The 18649-nt window shown below is 37.6% G+C and overlaps 1 protein-coding gene across 7 annotated transcripts in view; it reads right to left on the bottom strand.

Annotated features, from left to right (window-relative positions):
* The window catches only part of COL28A1 (collagen type XXVIII alpha 1 chain), a 73661-nt gene that overhangs the window by 945 nt on the left and 54067 nt on the right, over window positions 1–18649 (bottom strand). For 5 of the 7 annotated variants that reach the window (XM_085310534.1, XM_085310538.1, XM_085310532.1 and 2 more), the window contains 10 exons: window positions 17439–17507; window positions 14641–14709; window positions 9312–9380; window positions 6659–6739; window positions 6533–6568; window positions 6313–6349; window positions 5480–6034; window positions 4145–4332; window positions 3182–3398; window positions 920–1096 (listed from right to left, as the gene is read on the bottom strand). In XM_085310534.1, coding sequence (XP_085166660.1) covers window positions 924–1096; window positions 3182–3398; window positions 4145–4332; window positions 5480–6034; window positions 6313–6349; window positions 6533–6568; window positions 6659–6739; window positions 9312–9380; window positions 14641–14709; window positions 17439–17507 — 1494 coding nt within the window. In that variant the 3' untranslated portion in view covers window positions 920–923. The remainder of the gene's footprint in view (window positions 1–919; window positions 1097–3181; window positions 3399–4144; window positions 4333–5479; window positions 6035–6312; window positions 6350–6532; window positions 6569–6658; window positions 6740–9311; window positions 9381–14640; window positions 14710–17438; window positions 17508–18649) is intronic. The other 2 variants (XM_085310537.1, XM_085310539.1) reach the window with 2 other exon arrangements.

The following is an 18649-nucleotide window of genomic DNA, read 5'->3' on the forward strand; positions in this document are numbered from 1 at the left end:
TTTTTTTTTGTAGAGAAAGCTAAAATGATATTAATACATTTATTAGGGAGGAACTATATGGCTTTTGGAAAGGATGCTACACATTACTGGTAAGTAAGCTCTTTGAAGTCAATGCCTCATTCACTAAGCATGTAGACCTAAGATGGCTAATATAGACTGCCTGGGTTTCCAAAACATAWGGTCCTTCAATAAAGGAACCTAAAGAAAGTTACATTGGATTGAGAGGGATGGTATTCTAATTTATAAATAAYAACTAGTGAAAAGAAGAAAATAAAAGAAAGGGAGTAGAAGGGAGAGAAGTCACTGGAGGATGTACACTGTGGTCTGTGTTCCTCCACTTGATCATAATGATCTAGACAGGGTAAAAAAAGTGAGGTGACAGTCTGTGATGATACTCTGCCACTCTGAAGTAGTAAAGAAAAGGCGTAACTGCAAGAAATTGCAGAAGGACCTTGTGATGTTGACTGAATAGGCAGTGAGTGGCAGAGGAAAACTGAGTTTCGATAAATGAAACAAAGGAGAAAACGTGGGAAAATGATCCTAAATTCACATATAAAATGATAAGTTCTCAGTTTATCCCATAAATGAGGTCTTGGAATTATGATCTATGAAAATACTACCTCCACAGTCATTAATGGTCAAAAACATCAAATACAATTAATTTTTCAATTAAAAATTAGGGAAAGGAATAGAGAACAAAGCCAAAAACCTCATTATGTCACTGTATAAATCCATCACCAATGAACATCAGTGCAATTCCAGTCCCACCATCTCAAAAAGGTTCAAAGACATCAAGACTGACCAAAGAGATAAAATATGATACGATATGTAGGTCTAGTATGGGATATGTTGAAATAGACTATATCTTTTCAATCTGGAAAAGAGGAGAGTGAAGGATGATCTGATGGAGATAACTTACTTGTTCATATATCAATGCAGGTTTCTCGGCACTCTTCTTCTGTTTCAAATCTATTGTTGGTGCCACTACAACCTCCGTACCAGAACTGGGCACAAGAATTGCCATTCTTGTCATAATACCATTTCACCACATAGTCTCGGCAATCCCCTGGTTTCATAGGTTCCAAACACTTTGGATCTGAAAGTGTATCGTTATAAGTTAGTTTGAATTTGAGGATAAGATACATTTTCCCACAAGTGCCTTCTTCGATAAGAAGAATACCAATTATTTTCTTGTAGGGCTTGGGAGGATATATGCAGCTTTCACTTTGTTGTCAAAACCCTATTTATATTAATGAGTTACATGAACAGATTTAACCAAATATAGGAACAGCTTCAAATGAGACTGCCTTAATCCTTATACTAGAACCAAACTGTTTTTAAATGCCTACACCCAAAACTGGTACACAAGAGCCGTCACCTAAGTTTGCAACTTTGGCTCTCACTACACGTGGTATCTGTAGCCAGAGCAACCAGATGAACAAAGGGTGAGAAGAAAATCTAGTAACTATACTCGAGGGAGTGAGGTTTGCTGTTTGGTTGGTTTCAATACAGATTCCTGCTTTAGAAGCCAGTTCTTTCAATGTCATGAGTTATCACAGAATTATCATATACTTGGTTTCTCTTCATTAGCTAGACTTCCTTCAACAGAGTTGTGATGGGAGTATGTCCTCACCAAGTTTAAGAGATTGTCTGCTGGATTGAACAGGTCTGTTTAGCTTATGGAAGAAGTGCAGGTTCTTTGAGAAATGTTGCCCTGCTCCTTGCCTTTCCTTCTGCTCTCTCAGAAAAAGGAGCTTCCGCTTGGCTGCTTTGACTCAACCATCTCTCCATTGCCTGTATACTATTCTGAGCACTGCAACCTGCTCATCTAGTCCAGATATCTGCTCTCTGAGAGGGGCATCTATGTTTTCCTATCTCTGTCTGAGGTTTCTAATGGAAAATACTGTCCCTCCAAGCCTTTTCAGAAAGCCAAAGAAATTATTTTCAGGGAGGAAAGTGAAGAAGGAGGAAAAAAAATACTGGAAAGCCAATGACAAAAGCAGGAGCCAGTTAGGAGAAAAAAAAGAAAAAGAAAAAAGAAAAAACGAAGGAAAAAAACAGACTTTAAAAGTGAAAGATCTGCCATGAAGAGAGGCTTCCAACACCTCCACCCCAGGTATGCTGTCCAAGGCCTGCTCTTCATGAGGTGCGAGGAATAAAGTTGTCCTTTATGTCAGCTGCCAAGTGTGAAAGAATTCCGAAGTGTACGTGAAGTGGAGAGGTGGAAGATAGTAAATATAAAGCATGTAAAAGGTACTATATATGTCCTGACATTCAGCATCTCAATTAGGTAGCTTCAGGAAGTCATTTTATGAAGTGTTGTTTAGTGCAGTTGCAAAGAACTACATAGTATTTTTATAGAACTTGTAATACATAAATTCAGCTATATGCTTTGCTTTTGCAGTTGCAAAGAATTACACAGTATTTTTATAGAACTTGTAATACATAAATTCAGCTATATGCTTTGCTTTTTATAATTTTGCTCAACTAATTGATCATGTAGATCATTTTTTTAATGTCTCCCCTCTCCACCTGATCAGCCATGGATGTTGYAAATACAGTTCTTAATCTACTGATAAAGAAAATATTTTATCCTACAGTTTGGAACCAATAGCCTTTACCTGAGCTGAACAGCAGATTTATGGAGGTGATGAGGACCTTCATCTCCCATGAAAACCCTAATACTTACAATATTATAATCTTGGAATTTTATGCTATTTCTAGAATACAGCGATGTATTTAGGATTTAAAATATGAAAGCAGAAACAGGAGAGAGAAAATTTACTGAGCTGGTTATTTTCTACCTTGGCAATGCCATTCACTTCTCATAAGCCGTATCTGCTGCATCTCCCAACACCAGTTACGCCATGGCAGACCCAATAGCAGATGTATAACTGGACGCTAAATTATTTCTTTTCTACGCTAAAAATTTCAAACATGAGTCTGCAAGCATGAAAGATTCTCTTTTTAATCTCTTTGGCCTCTTTATTTCTCTGCATGAACTATTTAAAATATCTTTTTGTTCAAAGCACTGTGAAAAGCAATCAGCATTCAGGAAGGAAGATGAAGTCTTTGAAAAGGAAGAGTAGGGGCAAATCTGTGTGCTTCACCATCCCCAGAATCGGAGCATTACTACCCACCCACCTACCTTAATAGTCCAAGGGCAGTATTTATTCCTCACCTTTTCGAGTTGTTACTACCTGTCCTTGCAACACTGTTAGCTGGTGATCTTCAGCTGTAGTTACATTGAATAAAGGATTGACTACTGGGCTCTGAGGTCTGATTTTAGCAGTGTCATAAAGCGGGGGAATTCTTGACTCTCTGTGAGCAGAGATGGTCACAGTATGACCATGAGCAGATGGCAACGGCTTGGTATATCTCGTCCTCGGTGGACTACGCTAAAGAAAGGAATCAAGATCATACAATTTAAGATGTATCTGGGCTCAAATCTTAAGATTAAGAATTGAAAGATTTGGTGTAAGAAACAGTATTTTTCTTGGGTATTATTTAGCAATACTGGCAGGTGGATTCAGACCCGCTTCTAGTGACAAATCTGATAAGGTGACACTGATATTAAGGCAGTGACCAAAGGCCTAATAAGAAAGTTAAGGCGAAATACACCTACAGAAAATATCTATCATCTCTTGCATTAGAAGTCCCATGCAGGACAGGAAGAATTTTAAAGCTGGAAGAACAAAGAGCAACCCGAACAAGGAGCCTAGAAGCCCAGCCCAAGGTGGAAGGCAAAACACTGCTGAAGGCCTAAGACACCTGAAGAGTATGGGAACCTGATAAGAAATGTTGCATTAGCAATCAGCTTGCACACAAATAAGTGCCTTCTCACTGTGTATCTGACTRCAAGGAGGAATATCTGCAAGGTTTCCAAATCACTTTTAAGATGAATCAGAACCATGAAAAAATGTAAGGACTGGTGGCATTTATTGCAACTAAGACACAATATTACCCTCTCTTTACCGTAAAATTCTGTTCTAAACARGTAATTAAGTTCCACTCTTACTTTAAAAGCTTTGTTCTGATCTGCTTTGTTCTATCCAAAGAAAACATTATTTCTATATTAAATGAATAAATTTAAATAAAGACATATCTTTTAAAAATATTTGATAACTACTACTTATTTACTTACTGGGTAAGTGGTTGCTTCCGTAGGGGCCACATAAGTCTCTGAAATAGTAATTGTAGGTAATTGACCATCAGTAAATTCACCAGATACATCAAACCCAGGACTTGGAGATGGAGATAAAACATCAGGTTTTCTGGTGTAGATTTCCAATTCATTCTCACAGATTTTTGTGATGAGTTTATTTTCAAGAGCTAAAAAGATTAACATAAAGATGAAGCTTGCTAAAGGTAATAAAGTCACACCAATTCTCCATATTCCTTTGTACAGTAGGAAACATAAATCTTCTTTATGATAATGATTTTCAATATACTGTCTTCTAAAGCTATGCCAAAATTGAAGTAATAAAGCAATGTACTCATAATTATTTAATTTTAAGGCAGTCTTGTTCATTTAAGAAGAAACAGATAAATTAGTACTTTTAACACCAAGCCTTTTTTAAGCGGAAGTCATAGATCAATGGGCTGGAAAAAAAAAAAGACAGTGAATGAATGAAGGTGTGTATGTATAAGAAAGAGAAAGGAAGTCTACACAGTCTGCTTATTCTCACAAAAATTCAGTGAGTGGGACGACTTCTATGTTAAATGCTAGAACCTGAGTCCAAGCCCTAAAGTTAATCCTAGTAAAGGCTCAGCATAGTGAAATGAGTTTATGCTCAGAATAGATATACTTTAGAGGGTTATTCTGTGATTAGTCTAGATCAATCCATTTTTTCTCTTGGGTCACTATAAGCTTTCCCTGGATTTTCTCTGATTCCAGCTATGGCCACAGGACTTTTCAAGYCATATTTTGAAACACATAATTTATTAGCAGATCCTGTTCCCTTGTGCGTGTTCCTCTTCCACTTCTTCCCCTAGAACCAAAATAAAAGCGTAGGTTTCTGTACAGCTTTTAGAAGAAGACAAAAGAGTGCTCGTATGAGACCACGAAGGGAGTGCCAGAGTGACAAATCGCAAAGGGAGGACAACAGCCATATGCGAGAGAGGCAAAGAGAGGGAGAGAGATGCTGTCCCAAGGGGGAAAGAAATCTACCCCTCTCTCATATGAAACTGAGGCCAAGCACAAAAGCACGATGCAGGAAGGCTGATGCAAACTGCCAGTAAAGGGTGAGTGTCCCAGAGAAAGCTTTGGCTCTGAAAACTGCTRCTCTGTTGTGTTTTTTTGTTTGTGAGAGACAAAAGACTGTTACAGAACAAGAGAAACTGAAGAAATAGTTGCATCCCTAAGACTGACAAAAGCMAATATTCAGCAGGCCCCCTACTGACTGCCTCACCTTGCTATAGGMAAGGCCAAACTCTGTTATATACTTACTTGAAAGTTTTCTGCTATAGGTTCTCTTACCTGAAAGCGTCATGAAGTCGTCTATCTGGTAAACATGTTCTGTATCAGGGTCAGTTGCAATGAGTTGCATTTCTTTCAGAAAATCATCAAAATGAGGATCAGCCCTCTGAACAATCCCAATTACAAATATCTCAATGTTCAGCGCATGGGCCTGCCTTACTACAGTATCCAGTTGCACTTTGTCTCGAGAGTCTGCTTGTCCATCTGTTATTACAACAGCCACTTTTCTTACTGCTGAACGTGCTGCCTCAAATAACTTAATGGCTTCTTCGATAGCAGAAGCTGTGTAGGTGCCTTCTCCTAGGTAGAACATTTTATCGACAGCAGATTTTAGGTGTTCTTTGGTTGTGTATTGCTTCAGAGAAGCTACCAACTCTACTTTATGGCTGAAGTTGATGATGCCAATACGTGTTGTAGCCTGGTTGGCCGATACTTTGTCAATGAATGTTTTCATAAAAGTTTTGATAATATTGAAGTTATCTGGACCAACACTTTCTGAACTGTCAATGACAAATAATAGTTCCAGTGGTGTCACTCTACATTTGATACCACAACCTAGAAGAATAATCATTTCAGACATTTTATGAGAAACCATCTTCCAATTAACTGAAATAACAGATTTACAGTCAGTTAGGCTCAATTAATGAATTAATGTAATATTTAGTTACTGATACTGATAAATRGAAACAGAGCTGGACCAAACTACTTCCAATATAGATGTGGTGAAACAGTGAACATTTTTCATGTAAATGATATCCTTATACACTAACATGCAGAGGAAAAATTCATTCAGGAAATAAATTCAGTTTTTTTTTTCATGCTGGAATGCTTACCACATATTTCATTAATAAGTCTGATAACTTCTTCTCTCTGAAAAACAATATTAATTAATTTGCTGTGTGTTCTGGTTTAAGAATGCTGGAATTTATTTATTTATTTACCTGCAAAATGCAGGCAATGTCCCATAATCAACCCTGTGTAATGTGACATAATATTTAAATATTTTTTCAAAACAAAAGTCTAGCTTTTAAATTAACTCATGTATATACTTACTGAAATACCAGGTTCACCTTTTCTTCCCCAAATTCCCTGAAAGTGTGTAGAGTGAGACAATTAACACAATACTTATTTGTCTAATTTCTATTGTGTAAAAGTAATTAATATAAAAATGTATTTTACTTTTGGCCCTGGAGGTCCTGGGTCTCCAATCTCTCCTTTGGCACCTTTGCTCCCTGGATCACCTTTATCTCCATAGTCTCCCTAATTTAAAACAGCAGTATTAAACTTAGTCCAGTTTTGTTGGTAGTCAGAGCTGGAGTTCAGTTCATTTTTAAGAATAATTTTCTTTTTTTCTTTTGTGGTTGATTTATCTATCTATCTTGTACATATTATGAATAGAACATATAAAAGCTGGATCTGAGAGAAAGCAACACTGCGAATTTAAACATTTTAAAGAAACATCTATGAAAAATTACCTTGATTCAAGTGTATGGAGCATAGACATCTTTATGCAGATGTCCAGATCTATATAATGGTTTTCACTTCTTTGATTTTCTTGAATTCTGCAGCAGTGTTTACACTGGACCTACATTAGCACAAACCTAGGAAGACACTTAACTGTTTCAAATCAGTCAATGTAAAGAAACTCACACCAGCTTTGAACAGAATCTACCACGAAAGACTGGGAGCTTGCAGGGAACAGAGGACAGGAATGTTTGGGCTGTTATATCCCTTTGGAAACACCTAGCCTCACATTTAAAAGCAAATTCTGCATTTTTTTTTCCTCAGTTGACTAGACCATTTGATTTCAAAAAAAGAGAAAGGGTTCAACGTTATTGAATTTCAAGAGGTAGTTTTTAGATGAGGCGGGTATGAAATATACTGTCAAAACTTTCAGGATCTAAATTTGATATTTCTTCAAGGAGATTGCACAGAACAGATTTTTACTTCTCTCAGGAAATTATTCACCACCTTACATTTCACCTGAAATTTTAGACCTTAGAAATCTAACGAGAGTACTGTGAATTTTGCTGTTATTCCTTGTTACTACCCAGCCAATGGAACCACACAAATATCCCCTCTGTTACTACATTTGCTATAGTGATTGCTATCACTTTTAAGGAAACCTGTTGACTTCTCTGGGTCTGATCTTACTCAAACTTGTATAAACCTGAAAACTGTGTATACCCACTGCACAGTGTTAAGGGAATCACTAAGTAATCCCTCGGAAGACACCTTCTGCTGTACTTCCACCAAATCACAATATCCAGCAAAGAATATTACTTTCTATTACTCCTCTGTGAATTGAATGTAACCTCATCAAMGTTAATGTCAGCATAAGAGAAAGCAAATTTGATCTGCTATCTGTGGTGGTGCTGCTACTTTCTTACACATACTTATGTTAAAACTTGATCTGTCTAGTATGTGGCACTGAAATTCCTACTGAAATAAACCATTCCTTTTCCTGTGTTACAGGTCTGCTAAATTAACGGCATACAGAAAAATTGTAAGTATTTGAAGAGATTGACACCAGGTCATGAAGACTAGCCAAGATAAAAGATCAATATGAAAAATAGTGAAAATACCACAGTTGCTTTCGAGTACATACAGTCTGCCTCTGAGAGGAACTAGAATCAGGGGGCAGAAATTCAAATCTGTATTAGAGAGATTCATATTCACTGTTTCATAAAAGCTAGAGCAGACTAAATGACATGAAAGTCTGAGAAGTGCTATATAATGTGATATATATAAAGAATACTGTGATACATGATATGTGATATATAATGCTACTGTAGGCTGTTGCACCATGAAAATCGTTAGGACAAGCAGTAACTGATGGGGGCTCTGAGTCTCCCCCTGCCTCTGCTGCCTATGGGGCACCGACCTTCTGCTTAGGCAAGGAAGTGCTGAAGTTTGGGGCCTGATTACCTCTGCTCTCCCATGAAGACTGCCATGTTTTTTCTCAGCATTTCCAAGCCTTCATAGTAAGTTTGCAGCTACTGCAGAGGGGCAGCCCAGCRCACCCAGGTACGTGCTGCACCCCGCATTCAGCCCGGGGCTGGYGCCTCCCGGGCTCCCTGGCGCAAGCACCCAGCTGCTCTGTGCCATGCACACCGCTGGGGTCCCAAGAGCACCACCAGCCCCCGTGGGGCTGCCCCAGCTCTTCCTAGCCTGCTCCCTCGCACCGGGACCCCCCAGCGGTACCGGCCCCGGGGAGCCCCCGACCTGCGCAGCGCCCTGACTCCYGCTGACCATTTGCACTGGCTTCCTTTGGCTGGGCTGCTCCCATCAGATGCTGCACACCTAAAAATCACTGACAAATAACCAAAACACTTAAATTATATCTGCACAGAGTTTATTAGATGGAAGTAGATATATGTAGGATATGCAATTTTCGTATCAACTTGTTTAGYATATAGTAAGTCCAAGTGTGGGCTTCAATGACTGTAAAAAAATGAGCCTAATAAAACAAACCCTTTAAAAGACATTAACTGAAGAGCAAACATTTGTTCATCAAAGCCTGACAAATAATGGAAGGAATTTTTGTAATAGCTGAAAAAAGGTTCAAAATAATTGAATGCATGATTTGATTTATATTATTCTCCTGCTAAGAGTTACGACCTCATTCTAGATCTTAGTTCAGAGCCTGATCCAGAATAACAACTGGGATTTTTAGACTCCAAAGCTGAAGAGATATAGTAAGCACTTACCTTGCTATCTATATAAGGCAAGGTCTTTGCCTTCTGTTTATCTGCAAAGACCTGTCACACCAAATAAGCGATAAAGGAAGAAAAAAAACACCTTCTTTTCTTACTGCAAACCTAGGATTTACCTTTGGTCCAAGAAGGCCAATTCCTATTGAACCCTTTAGTCCAGGAAAACCTTGATTTCCTTTTTCTCCCTGAACAGAATAAAGAAAGAAATGTTAACTGAAAATTAAAATAAAATCTATGCCATTTAACACTATGTTAATCACTTTATAACATTCTGCATGATAAAGAAAGCCAGATATTTATGTTCAATAAATTATATAATTTTCAAAACAGAAATGGTCTGAAGCTAGGGAAATAAGTAATGGGGTAGGATTCAAAACGTACACGAAGCTTTTGTACATCGTGAAGAAATTATTCCTGATCAATGAAATGACATGTCATTTCACTGACACAGATGAAAGTGCAAAATAACCTCACTGAGGTTCAGATAGCTGTCCACCTGTCTACAAGTGGAAAAAAAAAGTTTGCAATCCAATGTGTCAGTTTTCTAGAAACACACATCCAGAAATCTCTGCAAGGTTGATTTAGGTTTTTCTGATCTTAACTAAGCAAATAAGAAGAAATCTCTGTCCACAATGTGAAGAGTGGAACACCCAGGATAGTATCGGTTCAGCCACAAAGTACAAATTTGCTTGTGATCTTTGTTGTGTCCATCCTGCTGCATTTACATAGACTTGAAAAACACTGTCATGCTAGCACTGTGAACATACAACATGTTATAAAATATAGCTGTTATTTAGAAAAATGCATATTTCAAGCTATAATATTTAGCTTTGTGTAGTATTCCAAAATGTAGAAAAATCCATAGCATACGGGTTCCAGAAATCTTCCTATTATTTTTAATATGGTAACACAAGTATTTTTTTCAGATCAAAAGCTAAATACATTTTAAGCATGGCAAGAGGGAATGATGTTCCATGGTATATAAATGCTTACTAAAATTCACATTTTTTGCGGCATAACAGCACTGCCCTGCAGACACACCAAAAATAGCTCTAGAGAATGTAAATGAGAGATTAGGAGCAGCTATTGCCTGTACTGAACCCAGCCTATGAGATGCTGGCATATCTGCACAGTCCAGAACAAAGTAAACGTTTATTTAATCTCTGTAATCCTGCCCCAGAAACAATGAAATATGGTTGCATTCTCTCATATTTTCATCCTTCATCATTCTAAAGTTCCTACAAATATTTTTGTTTTGTACTGAGATGCAAGGTCAAAAGTCTTCAAAGGTTCTTCCAAAGTACTGAAATCCTTTAGAATTTGTTTCAGAAATATTGAGGAGCCTCCTGCCTACGTCCATGTGCATAAGAACCTACTAGCTCTTTTTTCCTCCTCCCGTTACTAGAGGGACAGTATCTAATATTTTTTTATAACTAGATAGTATAAAAGTAGTAAGTCCTTATATTCAGAGATCACACTACTTATTTGTCTTTTATTTTTCCACTGCCTCTTCCCATCTGAATCAAAGTTAGTTCTATTTTTCAGTCAAGCACTGTCAGACTGTCTCACTAAAGCATCTTCTACTAATACTTGRGTAGCTACTCACAGCAAGGCCTAAAGGGATTACACTGCTCATAATGGTCAGAGAAATGTAAAACYATGTTTCCAAATTTATCAAGAATGCAGGCCTTACCAAAGGCGAACCAGTTTGGGTGGACCGATCACTGTTTGCTCTCTGCTGTGCAGGGTAGGGGCTCATGGATTTCTGCAGGCAGAGCCACAGCTGCAGTGTGCACAGCCAAGTTAGACACTTTTCTTTCCATATAGTCAAAGCCCCCAGTTCCCAGTGAGTTGGGAATTCAGCAGGAGTCAGACAACGAGATGCAGCTTCTTCCAAGAGGCAGGACATAGACCTCAGGTTACACCGAGATCCTGCTGAAACAGGAGCTTGCTCGGATTGCAGCACTGCAGTCTTGCCCCCGCGCTAGGCAGGGGCCCCCGCTCCTCCGGAGCGCTGCCTTTCCTGCCCTGCCCTGTGGGAGCCTCCCAGGTCCACTAGCCCCCAGTTCAGGGGGAAACAAAATGCACGGCTTCTCACCAGGCTGAGGCATCACCGACCTGCTAAGCGGCACTCTCTTGCTCYGGGAACAGTTCCCCTCCACTGCTTCCCACCCTCTTACAGCTCTTACAGCTGCAAGAATCCAGCCACTGCRTAGACTCTGGATACTGGAAAATAAATCATGCTGCAGTAGATCACATAACTGATTCACTAGAAAAACTAACAATTTCCTAAAAATACAAAATATTACTAAGGCAATMGGATGTACACGGTAATTTAGTTGGCACTGTTGTTGGAACATACAGTGACTATTTTATCAAATTTACTTTAACTCACTTTTTAACAGGATTATGCTTTCTGGCTCCTTCATGTAGATTATTATTTCAAATTACTTTTAAACACAGTGATGCCAATCTGTTTCAATGCCTGCTTTCCAGCACAGGAGCTGACTATCTTTACTACCTAAAATCATCACAGGACTTCCTGATTAATGCCCAAATGGAGCTGCAAAGCACATATATGAGAACCAGAATTAAGATATGCTTTGTTTTCCTGCGATCCATCATTAATATTATACAACAGATACATCAAAATTATCAATTTATTGCTGTCATTTGTTAAAACACGTTTGACACTGTTAAGATGGTGTTTAGGTAATGAAAATTGAATAAGACCTATTGTTCTAAAATAAAATACTTACAGAGCTGGCATTTCTCACAGGCACATACGTGAGTYTTTTCCTTTAAAATGTCAATCACAGAACCAAATGATGCTTCCTCTATTTATGCAACCAGTCATTAACACAGATAGGATTTATCACAGAAGTAATAATTTAATGTTTAGTAAAAACTAAAAGTGCTTTATTAATTTTGAAATATTTACTGTTTTGCCGGTTCAATCCACGTCCATAATTCAGTTCAAGCTTCAACATCAGCCTTATCTTAAAAATCAAAATGATGTGTGTGCAAAAATGCCCTAATATCCCACTAGAATACCAAACAACATGCAGACTTATGTAAAACTATCTTTCTCTGAATTGAGTGCAGATCTGAGAATGTCTAGACAGTGGTTTTGAGAGGAAACCAAACATAAAAAAAAAAAGAGCTGTGAATGTTCCTATCAACATAACGTTGCTGGAAACCCATTAAGTTTTCTATATATTGTTCATACCATATGCAGACAGAGCACCATGTATATAAAAAAATACATGGAGTGATACTGACAGTTCAAATTCAGGAATACAGGAGCTTTAAGATGATGAAAAATGGCCTGAAAGAAAGAAGCTTGACATGGCTGTGAAGAGAGAAAGACAGGAGAGACAGATGCTCAAGCAAGCATCACTGCATACAGAAAATTGGTATTAAAGAAGCAAGGCAGTTGCCAAAGTTATTAAGGAAGAAGTGGTTGTTAATAATTATATAATAAGTAAGAAAATCAATAAGCACCTGTTAAAGGGATGAAAATTTTAAGGAAAAGGCTGTACCAGTACAATCATGGACTCTTCCAGAAACAACACAAGCTGAGTTTGATCCACCACATCATTACAGTTACAGTTTCAGACAAAAAGACAAAGATCTTTTGTGTCCAAAGCACATTATTTTCTTAAATCCTTACATTCTACATTCTTACATTACAAACATCCCTTCATCTGGCAGTCTGTGTCAGTGGAMAATCTTTCATTCTGAAACTGTGAGTTCTCTATATGTCTAAAATATACTTTGTATATTATTCTTAGCAACATCAAATAACATCTCGAACTATTTATACATATATATGTGTATGTATATTCTCAGAATGTTTTCACTAATCTTTATCTTTCTTCAGCAACAGAAAAAACACTACCTAATTTTTTTTTCTGATATGAGATCCATTCAATTGCTGGAACATTTCTGCTCAGAATGGCATTTTTCCTTTTATAATTAACTTCACCATAACCATTGGATTAACTAAGATATATTTCAAATATTAGACTATGGAAAAACTTACAGCAGAAGTGTTTAATAAGGTCATGCAGAAAATAGTTTTCCTATCCCATTAAGTGTATAGAGAGGGTAGAGGGTAGTGATTTTTTAATTTTTCCACTAGAATACAGCAAAGAGCCTTCTGAAATTCTTCAAATAAAATAAGTAGAGAAAGGAAATTAATAAGTTCCCTACGCCTTCATATTAGAATACCCAGCAGCCACGTGGTTTTGGATAACAATATAAAATAAAGCTACAAACTGATCAAAATCAAAGGTATAAACAGTCAGAAGACAATAACCATGTAYAAATTTCTGAGTTAAAAGCTATGAAAGTCTTGAGATGAGATAAATCAGCATCCATTAAAGAGAGTTGAAAATAACTAAAAAACCTACATACAGTAAAGTACATTTTTATGCTATGAAAGACCTCACAGTGAGAAAGGGAATGGCTCTCTGCAGCATAAAAAGTGAAGTGACTGAACATGAACATAAAACCAGGTAGACTACTACAGGACTCTGAAGCTGGAATTAGAACAAATATTGGAAAAAAAAGAGTCAGAAAGAATTGGTGAGTAAGGCTCATATGAAATAATCCCACCCTGAACCAGAGGAATGTTCTGCCATAAAACATTTTGTTGACAATGAAAATTTTTGGTTTCAGCAAATCACTGTTATCTAATAAAAACACATTTTGTCAAAGAATTCCCTCTTAGCTTTAGTGTCTACAGCCAACTGCAGTAGAGATAGGTGTCTTTCCTAACCCAGCTAAATGAGTGTTTCTCTTACCGATTCACTGGAGTTGGAGGGCTGAGCACAACCCCCCTGATTCAGGGAAATATTCAATCATATGTTCAACGTTAGGCATTGATTTAAGAGAGAGAGGAGAAACTTGAGTTGTTCTCCACTTGATTTTCCAGTTTTAACAATTTCCTTCCACACATTTATGACAAGGCACTTTATTAACCTTGAATGTTCAGAATGTTACTATGTGTTTCTCCTTATAAGGAGAGAAGTTATGGTTATGACTGGAAGTATTTGAGTGAAAATATGACAGGAAGTATGTAGGAGATTGGTAATTTATATTTCTATAGTTAAGTGTAATTTGACTTATTTTGGTAAAACATGGTAGATGTTAAATACATATATATATATAAATATATATATAGTTAAATACATTAGTAAAAGCAAGAATAATTCTCATTCATTCAGGAGAGCAATCAGGTGCCACCAATCCTGAGAAGTCAACAGTTAAATATTACATACTGTATCAACAAGAAACTTAAATTTACAATGAATATTTGTAGGAGTTAACTTAGTTGCAAACAGACTTTACACAGAAATTATGCAGGCAAGAAAAGAGACAATGAATCTCCGTAAAAGAAAATTTTGAGAAGTGTGGAGAGATATCATATTAAACTGTTACCTTGCTTCCTTGTATGCTGTCCCCTGGGGGGCCAGGTGGACCTGGCAAGCCTTGCTGTCCCATGATACCCTACAGCAATCAGTGAGGCAAATACAGAAGAATTAACAGGTAAGCTTTATCCCCAGTAATTCTCAAATTCACTACAAGCAAAAATTAGAGCAAAGCCTTTTCAAAGACTAGTTCTAATGCTTCTTTTATTTATGGTTTCACACTGTGAACCATTGTAACTATCCATGGCAAACTTGCAGGAAAGTAAAGGAGCAATTTAGCAAAAAATAGTGAAAGAATAAATTATTCCCATGAAACCGTGTGATATTCTGCCCTGTTTTGTCTAGGTAGAATAAACAGAAAACATTTTTATACAATGGCTTTGTGCAGTCACTCCATGCAGGGACAACTAACAGCAGAGGGGCAAAGTACCACAGCAATAAAACCTAGCGCAYGTAAATCTGCCAGGGATGTTAGCTCCTCTGCACCACGTATATATTCAACTGCAGTGCCATGATCTCTGGGAGCACCAGTAATTCAGGAAAGCAGAAGTGGGAGGGGGGAGAGAACAGTCAAAGAAGCACCTGCTACTACGCGGAGCTACAGTAAAAGCCAGGTAAAAAGTGTGTACTTTGGAAAGAGACTATTCTCTCCTTTCTCCCCTTGAGGAATGACAAAAGTGGGAAAGAGGGCTGGAGAGCCACAGAGAAACTCCATAGAGGAGAAGAGCCCTGTACAGCTCTTGTGTGCTTTGACCAGTCCCAGGCTGGGCACATCCGGCAGCGCAGCGGGTTACAGGGCTAGCTCTGAGGAGGCTCACACACCTTGTGCAAGCTGACATGGGGCTGCACACTCAGATCTAGGAAGTGGCCTTCCTGCGGCAGAGTCTTGTGCACCCAACGGCTCACCGGGGCGGATCAGCTTGAGCGCAGCATGAATGACCCTGCGGTAGTGCCCTAGGCTCAGGCACGGCTCACTCAGAGCTCGTKTGAATGTCTCCACTTCTTCACACTGTACGTTATACTGCTAAGAATCTGCTATGCTGAAATACAAACCTCGAGCTTTCAACTACATACAGCAAAGTGTTGATTTAAGATCAATGACACCACTGACTTATCTACAACTATCTTACTCTTCGCTCCCTTTCTCCCCTTGGAATCATATGGCTAATTTTATTGGCCAATTTTTGCCTTCTTTCCATTTACAAATTTCTGTTTAGCCTGAAGATTTTTTTAAATAAATTAATTTAATCTTCATTAAATATTTTGTTCATTAGATCTTAACAGTTCATCAGAAGTCTGATTKTATTATCAAGTTATTAAAAGTCTCTTGAAAATTTTTAACGTCACTTTTGCAATTTACTAAATGAGAACATTTCAAACGGAGAAATGAAAGCATTTTGCTTTGATGGCATCAAAACGAAATATTTGTTTTCCAGATTTGACACAAGTTCATAAAAGTTTCTGTAGATTTCATATTGCATTTTGATTATTATCTGTTAACAAAAAATCACCCTACTTCAATAAAGTAAATGGAATTCATTCAGTGGTATGGAAATGACCTAYATTTTGCATATCATAGAATCAGTAAGGTTGGAAGGGACCTCTGGAGATCATCTAGTCCAACCTGTGATGAATATTTAGCCGGAAGTATAGAAAGATGTAAGCATCACTGAATAGAAATACTTAGCTTTAGATATTTAACTTAAAGATATTAGTGATCTTTGAAAAGTTATCATTCTCACATGTGTCAAAAGATTTCCCACACACTTTGACAGAATCTCTTGTGGAAAAAAGGTTGTTACTATAAGTATTTTTAAATAAGGTTCATTCAAAATATAGTATGTGTTGTGCTAAATAGATTACCTTAAGAACGATACACTACAAGCAGGTCAATACTCCTGAAAACAAAATGCTATTTCCTCCATAAAAAGTATTCTTTACAMTCTGCAAGGCTTTGGGGAATTGGTGAGGTACCAAAAGTAGTGCAGCTTACAGAAAGCAAGGCAAAGTCAAAYATATGACCTGAGAAAATATCCATACTCTATTGCTCACTGCATTTGTGTAATGTGTTGKTAATAGCTGAGTTTCCATTCAGACACCAGTTTATTCAAAATGCCAGCAGAGACTTCTGTTAACCTCTGCAAATGAAACTGTAGAGAAAGCCACAAAAATATATATCTATTTTTAACTTAACAACAGAGAAATATACACAAAAATCTAATGTTTCTCCCCATTGTGTTTGTGCAAATAATTGATGAATACATTTATAACAAAGAAATGCAAACATGAATTGGGTTACTTTTCTTGCCTTTTTTTTATTATAAATCATTTTAGGGTAGAGAGGAAAAAATTGTCCAGATGTTGCATAATGACTGCTTTTAGACTTGAACATTCATTTTGATATTTCTTTTCCAATGACTTTACTAATGCAATTAACTGGATTTGATTTCACTGAGAAAAAAAAAAGCATTTAAAAARTTCCTATTTAACATATTTCCCCCACAAAAGAATTGCTTAGAAACAGCATAAACAGAAGGAACACATCACTTAACCYAATTAATAGTCACAGTCCCGTTAATTTCCAGCTGTAATCTCATAAAGATTAGCTGTAACTGTAATTTTCATCCAGTCAGTACTCCTTCCTAATCCAGTTGTTAAAGGTATATGGTCACTGCCCATGTTTTTATGCCTGATTCCTCCTGCAATTGCACCAAGGTAAACCAAGTAGTTGAAGAAGATGTTGAGGTATCAGAGAGATCTGTAGTCTGGCAGAAAGGGCAGAAAGTTTCAAAAGAGCATTGCACTGACCTTGGGACCAACCACTCCGCTYCCCTTAGGCCCCGGGGGCCCTGGATAGCCTTTCATGCCGCGATCTCCCTGGAAATAGTCACAGTAGCATCAGTAATTTGATCACCTCTTAAGTGCTATACCTTTCWTCCACTTAATGCACTGCATTATATTAAAGATTCCTGGAAAAATCCAGGATGAAGCAATCAGTCAAACTATTGAGCTTAGAAAACAAACAAACATTGCCTGGATAAGCRATGCTCAACAGTTGCAGTATAAATAAAAAAACAAATGTGTGTGCCCACATTACTTAAGCTCTAGGTAGGTAACACTGTATTTGCAAGAAAAGGTCCATATGATCAAACTCACCTCTGGAGTTATCATTATAATTTGTAAACTATCAGCTACAGAAGAAAAAGGAAAGAAAATTCATTTGGAAACTATGACATTCTTCTATCACATTCTGCAGCATCTTACGAGGACGACTGGGAGCTACTAGTAAGGCACAGCAATAGTCATGTCCTTCAACCTGTAGCACACTTGTTCTGAAACCAGCGACATTTAATTTCCAAAACTGACGAACTAATGTATTTATGAAAAATCAATTTTAATAACATAGATATGAGARAGGACAAAGAATAGCCCTTCCTTTGTTTTCATAAAAAGCCTTAATGGTGGTAGAATTTATAAATATTTTTAGCTTGATTTCTTTAGCAAATGAGGCTTAAGTGATACCATGCCCATGTTTCTGCTTGTCAGTGTTAGTCCTCCTCTCCATCCCCCCAGTATATTTTRAACTCATCAGCTGATTTCAGTCAAATTCATCACAAAGGTAGAGGCCTTGAGGATGTTCATTTACCACAGGTTTGGTGATAATTGGAGGTTGGATAAAGGAAAGAAATCTAATTTATTATTTCAGAGAGAAAAAAAAAGCAGAGAAGGCTTATCCCTTAACCACCAGGCAGACAGCAGACAGCACCAGCTAACTAGGGTGAAACATGGATAATGCTGAACCAYGTGCAGCCCCTTTGGCTGCAAACAAGCCAAATGCAAGGAAACAGATGTCAGGGGATGCTGGCGGGGGCAAGGCACAGGGACTTGAGAGGTAACTTCGTTTTCCACAATCCAAAACGGTGCAAATGAAGGAATAGGTATGTGTACAGCACATTATCACTAGAAAACCCTCATCAGTTTGAAAAGAAAAAAAACAGTGACTAGCAATGGAATCAGCT

Source organism: Rhea americana, unplaced genomic scaffold (genome assembly GCF_003343005.1).
Source record: "Rhea americana isolate MKP2758 unplaced genomic scaffold, rheAme1 scaffold_32, whole genome shotgun sequence".
Taxonomy (NCBI): Eukaryota; Metazoa; Chordata; class Aves; order Rheiformes; family Rheidae; genus Rhea; species Rhea americana.